General features: G+C 45.3%; 1 protein-coding gene across 1 annotated transcript in view; it reads right to left on the bottom strand.

The window, feature by feature from the left end:
• Window positions 1-10,000, bottom strand: part of scube1 (signal peptide, CUB domain, EGF-like 1) — a 100,368-nt gene that overhangs the window by 66,151 nt on the left and 24,217 nt on the right. Inside the window, exon 4 of the mRNA XM_076297223.1 lies at window positions 524-658. Coding sequence (XP_076153338.1) covers window positions 524-658 — 135 coding nt within the window. The remainder of the gene's footprint in view (window positions 1-523; window positions 659-10,000) is intronic.

Below are 10,000 nucleotides of genomic sequence, written 5' to 3'. Positions count from 1 at the left end.
ACGAGAACGATATTTTTTTATAGTTATCATTATCGTTTTAGTTATCGTTCTTGGTGTGAACGGCCCTTAACACTGGCCTGACTACTACGACATACTACCCTGCCTCGGCCATACATACATTTAAACACCGATACTGTTTCTTCTGGAACTATAAACAAAATTCTGTCCAGCTCTCTTGACCTCTACATATAACTCTTGCTTCTGTCTCTCTGTCCAGCATATGTCCAGCCCAGAAGACTCAGTGACCCTAGCGGTACTCCCAGAGCACTGGCTGCATTCCCTGAGCATCCCAGCACAATTTACCATCAGCAAAGCATCATTCATGAAACTTGGAGAGATCGGTCTGCCCACTGTCAAGCAAGCACAATTCACAGAAGGCCTGAGCCTTACAAATACAACCTCTCCTCCCACTCTCTCTTATAAACACATACAGACATTCTCTCTCTCTCTCTCTCTCTCTCTCTCTCTCTCTCACCCACACACACACACACATGCACACATTTAAGCACATGTACACACTTACCTTCAGAGCGGTGGATGCAGGTGTGTTGGTTGTCACTCAGGAAGAAGCCGTTGGTGCACTGACACTCGTAGCTGCCCATGGTGTTGACACACACCTGCTGACAGCCTCCGTTGTTGTCTACACACTCATCAACATCTACAGGGAGATAGAGAAGCACACACACACATACATAAGATATTTAATTGGGTGGGGAGGCATATGCATATAGACACAAACACGCACACACACATACAAACAGACACACAAACACATATACACACACACACACTCATACAGTACATATACTGTAAACACACATGTTTGCATTTTTAGCTCAAGCAGAAAAAGAGAAGCTTCTTATGTTGCCTCACACTCTCCCGTGTGTGTGTGTGTGTGTGTGTGTGTGTGTGTGTGTGTGTGTGTGTGTGTGTGTGTGTGTGTGTGTGTGTGTGTGTGTGCATGTGTGTATGTATGTGTGTGTGTGCATGTGTGTATGTATGTGTGTATGTATGTGTGTGTGTGCATGTTTGTGTGTGTGTGTGTGTGTGTGTGTGTGTGTGTGTGTGTGTGTGTGTGTGTGTGTGTGTGCATGTGTTTGTTTGTGTTTGTTTATTTGCTCAAGGATTTTCCTCTCTTTCTTCTCTGGGTATGCAGTGATGGCTGAGAGGGTCTGGAATGTTCCGCCGCATGCTCTCTCTCCAGACAGCGCCACAAAGACGCTTCAATGCTCCGATCTGGGGAACTGTGTGTGTGTGTGTGTGTGTGTGTGTGTGTGTGTGTGTGTGTGTGTGTGTGTGTGTGTGTGTGTGTGTGTGTGTGTGTGTGCGCACACAAATACACCGTGTGCATGCCCATCTCAGTGTATTCCAATGTTACAGAGAGCACATGGTCCTGAAAGTGACTGTGACAGTTGTGAGTCTCAGTCTGCTCTTCCAGTGATTCCCAGGAAGTGCCTGAGTGTGTAGGTTGTGTACTTCAATGGACGCATATATAATTGTATGTGTGTGTGCAAGTATGTGTGTATGTGTGTCTGTGTGCAAGTGTGTACCTATGTGTGTGATCACAGACTTCTGTGTGTGTGTGTGTGTGTGTGTGTGTGTGTGTGTGTGTGTGTGTGTGTGTGTGTGTGTGTGTGTGTGTGTGAGGGGCTCTGTCGTGCTACTGGAGTCTCCATAAATCAGCATGTGGGTGTGTGTGTTTTGGTTTGCTGTGTAACACTGGAGACCTGTAACACCCTCCAATGAGTTTTACAGTCCTACCACGCTGTGGAGAGCTACACACGAGGACGAGGTGTCGCACCACGGCTACTGGTCTCCACGGCAACCAGTGTTGGTCCAGACAACCCCCCACCCCCCACCTCTCCACCCATGTCCTCTCCCTCAAACACTTAACTCTCTCTCACACACACACACACACACACACACACACACACACACACACACACACACACACACACACACACCACCGAACATATACAAACACACCCCACCATCCTCTCCTTGCGTCACAGCTTAAACCAGAAGTCTATCTTTGAGCTTCCCTTTCTACTCTGTGATAAGTGGCTGTGTAATTAGTGTGTAATCTTTTTGGTTTCATGATTCAGTAAATCCACGACTGACTGATTAGTCAATTCAATAATTAACCTTTTTTTAAGTCCTACAGGTGTGCACTTCCTATTACACCCCTTCCAGGCATATCAAACTCTTTTTGGTTCAGACTGAATTAATTACTGAGTTATTGAGTTCATCTTTGAATTTATCAATTCAACAATTGTTTTAAGTTAGTCACCTGGACCAGTACTGTAGGTCAGACAGGTCTGTTGTGGTGAATCGGTTTCACTTTGGTGACTGCCCAATACAATGACTCAGACATATTAGTCATGGCTTCTGGTCAGTCAACTGATGTTGTGTACCAATACACAGGTCAGAAGTTCAGCTGTCCGAGAGTGTTCACTGTGTTATAAGTCATTTAAGATAACGGGCAGAGCTACTCAATGGTCCATGACTCAATCAATTCTGGAAGTCCATACAGTCATTCAGTCCCTCATACCACGGGCACAGTGAAGAGGAAAGTATGAAGCATGCGAGGACTGCCGGGCCCAACGAGCTATTATTGAAGTCTGTAAATGGGCATAATTTTGTGTGTGTGTGTGTGTGTGTGTGTGTGTGTGTGTGTGTGTGTGTGTGTGTGTGTGTGTGTGTGTGTGTGTGTGTGAGTGTGTTATCTGGTCAACTGGCATGAATTCTATTCAGTCTGTTTGGACAAGGATGAATGTGCGCATGCGTTTGTGTGTGTGTGTGTGTGTTTGTGTGTGTGTGTCTGTGTGTGTGCGTGTGTGTGTGTGTGCACTATCTGCCCTGCGTGTGGGTAACGCCTGCATTGTTTAGTCTGGGAACGGCTTCTGTAGTGTTTGAAAGGAGGGAGAGGAACACGGGGGACGACAGAGGCCAAATACCTCAGGACCAACAGGAACGAGCACGAGAGAGAGAGAGAGAGCCCGAGAGAGAGAGAGAGAGAGAGACAGTGAGTAAGACAACGAGAGAACAAGAGAGCGAACGAGTGGCCGTCACCCACCACCAAGCAGGGAGCAGTAAGAAGTCATAAGAAGGTCCACATCTCGCCAGCCTGGTGGTCACTGCAGAAGACCCTTGTCCGCAGCTGAAAGGGAACTCCTGAGTAAACCTGATGATAAGCTGGAATTGTGTCTAAGCTACTTTGTCTGTTCGGCTGTTTCACAGAGCCAGGGTTGTGTTTTTAAATGTACATTTATTCCTTTAGCCGAGGCTTCTATCCTAAGCAACTGACATATGACAATTATATATTACAAGGGCCATTGTCCACAGAGCAACTTGGGATTAAGTGCCTTGCTCAAGGGCACAACGGTGGATGCCGGGAATTAAACCCACACCTTTTCAGACTACTGGATGCTAGCCCAGCTCCTTAACCACTACGCTACCATAGACAGGGTTCACCACTGAAAAGAAACTCCTGAGCAAACATGATAATTAGCTGGAATAGCGTGTGAGCTACTTTGTTTGTTTGGCTGTTTCACAGAGCCAGGACTGCGTATGAGTGTTGTGTTTTTAAGGTGCACCCGCAGAAAGGACAGCAAGTGCGTTGGGTCAGAATTTAATTAGCGGACTACACCTTACAGTGTCTCCTGGAAAGTCCACTTGTTGGCCACCGGGTCAGAGAAGTTGTGTCAGTTGTGTTTGAGACAAACTCGCCCACTGTCCAATAAAACGTGGTACTGAAATGGTTTTCAAGGTTTACAATGTGCACTTGAAGTTACAGTGTACTCACTGTAGTTGTAGGCAGTTGTATGGTAGACAGTGGTCCAAAGTGAACCAAATTAGCACAACCAAACCACAATCATAACTCGTAAATAACTCCCCTTACTTATCTTGTCCAGTTTCCCTGCTTCATTTACGAGCTCTTTCAAGGGGACGAAGCATCAGAAGCCTCTGGAAGAAACGATCACTGCCAGCAAATGGTTTGACCGTGACTGCATACCCGTCTGTGTGTGTGTCTGACAATGGTGTGTCATGCATGTCACGGTAAACGTTTAGCCAACGTTTACATGAAGCCCCTGGTTTAAGTGCAGAGCCAGAGGGAGCTCTGATGTTGTCAGTGGGATGTCGGTTAAGCAGGCCCTTGGCTTAACGAGCCGTCCGTGGTGCTTAACCGGTGCTTTATTTGTGCGTGTTGAGAGCTTTATGGCTGTTATCAGCCGAGCATGGCGGCAGCAACAACAATGCGCTCCACTGACTTCACTGGGCAGGATCAGCGCGGCTTATTGGCTCAAATGAGCCCAGGGTCCAACACGGGCGCGGCTTATTGGCTCAAATGAGCCCAGGGTCCAACACGGACGAGGCTTATTGGCTAATGCACGGCGGCTCCCTGCCTCGCATCACCCCGCCATAAACAGAGCCGGTGTCATCACTACTGTCTGGGGCCGCAGGAGCCATGTGAAGGCAGAGACATGTGCACACACACACACACACACACATGTACACAAACACACACACACACACACACACACACACACACACACACACACACACACACACACACACACACAAACACACACACACACACACACGCACACACACACACATGCACATGCACAAACACAAACACAAACACGCACAGGTAGTCAGACAAACCAACATGCATGGTCATAATTACACACATACTGTATGCACAGTACAAAACCACTCCATTACTAACAAATGCACATACAAACACACACTCCAATACCCAAACACACACACACACACCACACTCCTACCCAAACACACACAGACACACACACACACACACACACACACACTCCTATACCCAAACACACACACACACACACACACACACACACACACACACACACACACACACACACACACACACACACACACACACACACACACACACACACACACAGAGATCCCAGAGGCTGGTCCTCCACATAGCTCTGTCGCCCGACTGGGGTTTTATATGCCCCCTGGCTTTACCTGGCGACACGGCTCCTATTTTAGCCCCGCCAGCCGTCTCATTAACTCAGCACGCAGCAGAGAGGACTTTACTGTCCTGTTAACTTCGGCCTTACCGAAAGAGAGAACGAGAGAGAGAGAAGGGGGGGTATAGAGAGAGAGAGACAGCATGATGCTTGTGCATTTTGAGTGTGTAAAAGAGGATTTGTTTCGTAAGAAAATTACAGTGAACTTTTTATTATTTATATGTAACACATTTGCTAATATGGCAACTGGCAGTCATACCCCAGTTGAACCGAATTGCATCGAACTATACTGAATTGAGCTGAACTTGGTTGGAATGATACTAAGGTTGGTGTGGATACACACATATGTGGTGAGGAAGTTTATGGTTACCAACAGTTGTGTGTAAAAGAGTTTATTTTCACACCAATAAAATGGGAAGGTGAGAAGAGAATAACAAACAGATACAGACAGACAGACAGACAGAAAGCTAGAAGTCTCTGCAGCAGTAATAACATTAATAAAGTTTCCCTTCATTTTATGTGCATGGGTAAACATCTAGTCTAAAAACCTTAATCAAACATTTAACTCTAAACATTAAAACACCAATTAGGATCCAGTCTGATCATCCCAGGCCCACCACAACACCTCACGTACGTGTGAGCTCCCACCACAAGCTGAGGGGAGGGAACAGGCACGAGTCCCAGAGCCGGGCTCAGGCATTCGCTCTGAACCCAAACACACCTTGCCCAGACAGGGACACGCCCTAACCACCAGCCCTGTACAGCACCGCACCCCTCATATGGTGTGCAGTTAATAGCCCTCTGATGAGTGATACCCCATGCCCAGCCGACGGGGCTGAGGTGGTCTGCCATGCGAGTGTGTGTGTGTGTGTGTGAGTGTGTGTGTGTGTGTGTGTGTGTGTGTCTCTCTCTCTCTCTCTGTATGTATGTCTGTCTGTGTGGCTGTGAGTGTGTGCATGTATATGTATGTGTTTGTGTGTGTGTGTGTGTGTGTGTGTGTGTGTGTGTGTGTGTGTGTGTGTGTGTGTGCCAGGCAGAGGATCCTCCACTTTCTACAAATGGTAGGAGTGGTAAAACAACAACACTTCTTCACATGTCATCTCTCAATGCAGCGTGGCCTCTGCCAAGCGGAGAGGATCGCCCCCCCCCCCCCCCTCCTTCCCCCACTGCGCTCGCTCTCCCTCACCCGCTGCAAGTTTAAACTGGAGCGCTTGTCTTGTTTGGTTTGATTAAGCCTGTGTACATTTTAATTTTGGACACGATATGGATGTGCATGATACAACAGGAGGAGAGGAGAGGAGAGAGGGAGGGTGGTGTGTGTGTGGGGGGGGGGGAGGAAGAAAGACATAAAATGAGGGACACACACACACACACACACACACACACACACACACACACATTCAAGCATACATGCACACATACAAACACACTGACAGTAGAAAACTTTTTTCCACTTTCAACTTTCAACTTCTCAATCCTCCACCACCGCCATCAGCTACTTCACTGTCAGCATTGAAAAAGTTGCTAAAATAAGTGCTCAGTTATAAGAATATATATATAATATATATATCCTATAAGAAGGACTTTGCCTTGTGTTGGCATAATGGCATCGTTGGACTCTTTCTCTCCTTCTGATGAGGAAGCGGTCTCTCAACTGCTTCAAAGTCGTTCAACAACATGCTCTTTAGGTCCTGTCCCGTCCACTCTTCTACAGTCTATCACACCTGCTGTTCTACCGCTAGTCACACATGTGTTTAATACTTCACTCAGTTCTGGAATAGTTCCTTATTCTTTTAAACAGGCAAGGGTTACACTTTTGCTAAAGAAAATAACACTTAATCCAACTGATGTGAAGAACTTCAGACATGTCTCCCTTCTTCCTTTCTTGTCAAAGATTTTGGAGAAAATGGTCTTCAAGCAAGTATGTGACTTCCTTTATCAGAATAACCTACTAGCCCTTATGCAGTCTGGATTCAAGAGTGGTCATTCTACTGAAAACTGCTCTTCTGTCTGTGACTGAAGCATTGAGAGCAGCTAAGTCCTCTGCTCAGTCATCAGTATTTATTCTACTAGATTTATCTGCAGCCTTTGATACTATTAACCATGACATTCTCCTTTCTACACTATTTGAACTGGGAATATCTGGGAAAGCTCTTGACTGGTTTGAATCTTACCTTAAAAGGCGTTCTTTCAGTCTGTCTTGGCAGGGACAGGTTTTTCAAAGTTTCATGACCTCACCACAGGTGTGCCTCAGGGATCAGGATTAGGGCCCCTGCTTTTCTCTATTTACACCACTTTTTTAGATGAGACCATTCACTCCCGTGGATTTGACTATCATGACTATGCGGATGACACTCAACTTTACCTATCTTTCCACCTTAAGGATATTTACAGTCTGGATGAAGGATTGGCACCTTCAGCTTAATCTCTCAAAAACTGAGCTTTTAGTGTTTCCAGCTAAAACAGCTATTCCCCAACAGATTAACATCCAGCTTGACTCATCTTCACTGACCCCAACTAGATTGTCACTAGGGTTGGGTATCGTTTGGGTTTTATCCGATACCGGTGCTAAATCGATACTTTTAAAACGGTGCCGGTGCTGAAACGGTGCCTGAACCGGTACTTTGTTTTTAAAATGTTTTAAATTAACATGGTCTAAAGCATGAATTGCTTTTTTTATTGATAAGACAAATATCAAATGAAATTGATCTGTTATATTCAATTTACTATCAATATCTCATTGCTCCTACGAATAATACATTTAAATGTTAAAACAGCTTGCCATGCATGCACACACAATGGTATTGAAAGCTCTGCTTTCAAGTTTACCCAGTGTAGGCGGTTTGCCATAGGTATGTTAAAACCGCTTGCCATAGAACTGCCAGGTCATGGACAACGGCAGGCAAGCAAGCTAATGGGCAATTCCACGGAAAATTTACTTTTTGTCACATCCATAATGCCAGTGAAATGCCTTGGCATTTGTATGATGTGAATGATAACATATTGTTTGTGCATTTTTTCTTATGTACATTCTTCAGCCAAAAATAGCAAATGCTCAAATTTCATGTAATCATTCACATCATACCATACCATCACATTTTATTGGCGTTATGGATGTTACAAAAAACGTAATTTTCCATGGAATTGCCCTAATCTAACAGGGACTTTACTTTCCAGTTAATTCAGTGTGTTCCCAAATGCTTTAAGATATGCCATGTCTTGACCCATAACAAGCAACAGTTTTGAACATGCTAGGCTACATGTCGGTGTTGAAGTGTTAGATTCCCAGCGCTAGCCTAGTAGGCATTTTAACAGCAACTATGGCTATGCACTAACACCAGTCAGCTGAGTTTAATTAGCGATAACGTACAGAGATAGATTCGTAGCCTCTTAGCTCAGTGACATCAGGTATGTAACCTACATATTTATATAGTTTGCCAGCTAACTTTTAGCATGATCTTCATATTCATTGTGATGCTATATGGGCCTCATGCACATGAAAGATTAATATCATGCCATTATGTTGTTTAGAACACACCGTGAAATAAAGTTTTCACCTTACAACTTTGCTGATAACATTTCAAATAAATGCCAGTTAGCGCATTAGCAAGGATAATGTGTATAGGCTACTGTTGAAGTTGTTTCATAGCCTTTTGCTTGTGTGTAGTTAGGCCCACTGCTAAATATTGACAGGAGCTCGCGATATCGCTTTAAAGTAAGCTACTTGGGTTCACGCAAGCTGTCAAACACTGTCCACTCGCCTATGGGGTGCACCCCTCTGGTTTATACATCCAGTGTTTATGTTAGCTAACTGTATCTGGATGTGTTGCTATCAGAGCAAGACGTTAGAGATGGCACATAAAATGCAGTGATGCCTCGTATAAAAATAAATAAATAAATAAAAACGCAATTTAAGCACCGAAATGAGGCACCGAAATCCACATTGTTATTCGATGCAGTTACTACCGTTTGCGTCGGCACCGGTGCCATATTAGAACCGTGTTTCGGTACCCAACCCTAATCGTCACGTAACTTGGGCGTCGTAATTGATGACCGACCGATAACTTCTCTGAGCATGTAGCGTCTGTTGTGATCGACCAGCCAATGCTAGGTCAAATTCAAGGCTCTTTTCCTCAGTGGTTCCATGTTGGTGGAATGAGTTGCCCAGTGCTCTCCGTTTTGGGTCTTTCAAGAGGGGTCTAAAGGCATATCTATTCAACATGCACTTAGTTTATTAAGGGTTTCTTATGCTTTATGGTTTGTATATTATAGTATTTGTTTATTTTCATTAGGCTATTGATTGATTTTTACTGTTAAACTATTGTATTGTTGTTCTTTGTATGTCGCTTTGAACAAAAGTGTCTGCCAAATCCCACACGCACATACACACACACACACACACACACACACGCACACACACGCACGCACGCACGCACACACACGCACATACACACACACACGCACGCACGCACGCACGCACGCACACACACACACACACACACACACACACACACACACACACACACACACACACACAAAAACCAAAGAAAGGGGTGAGGCATGGAAAAGCTAGAACATGGGGCAGAAAGAAAGAGGCCAGAAGTGCCGTTGGGGAACTTGGGGAGCATGGAGAACATAACTTGGACCTTAAAGCACCTTGGGTTTTTTTCCCACTTTCTTTCAACCCCAACATCCACCCACCCCTTTTCCTGCCGTTTCCGTGGTGACACGGGACGTCGGACATTCCTCTGGGCCAGCAGCAGTGTCCTCTCTCGCCTCAGATCTCGCGTAGGAGTGAGGGGAAAGATGTAGAGGAGGAAAGAGAGAGGGTGAGAGGGAGGGAGGGAAAAAAAACACTTCCAAAAGAAAATAAACAGGCCGCACTTCCTTAGACATTCGTAAAAACTGCCAAATTATCAACATATTGAGTCCAGCTGCCGACGGCAGGACGGGAGTCGAGAAAACAAATGAAAATCGGAATC

The sequence above is a fragment of the Alosa pseudoharengus genome, unplaced genomic scaffold (genome assembly GCF_046254945.1).
Source record: "Alosa pseudoharengus isolate Yale_2024_CS ecotype anadromous, Long Island Sound unplaced genomic scaffold, YU_APseudo_1.1 YU_APseudo_1.1_scf_20, whole genome shotgun sequence".
NCBI classification, from domain to species: domain Eukaryota; kingdom Metazoa; phylum Chordata; class Actinopteri; order Clupeiformes; family Clupeidae; genus Alosa; species Alosa pseudoharengus.
Note: the sequence above shows the minus strand (reverse complement) of the source record. Positions and strands in the feature narration are given on the sequence as shown.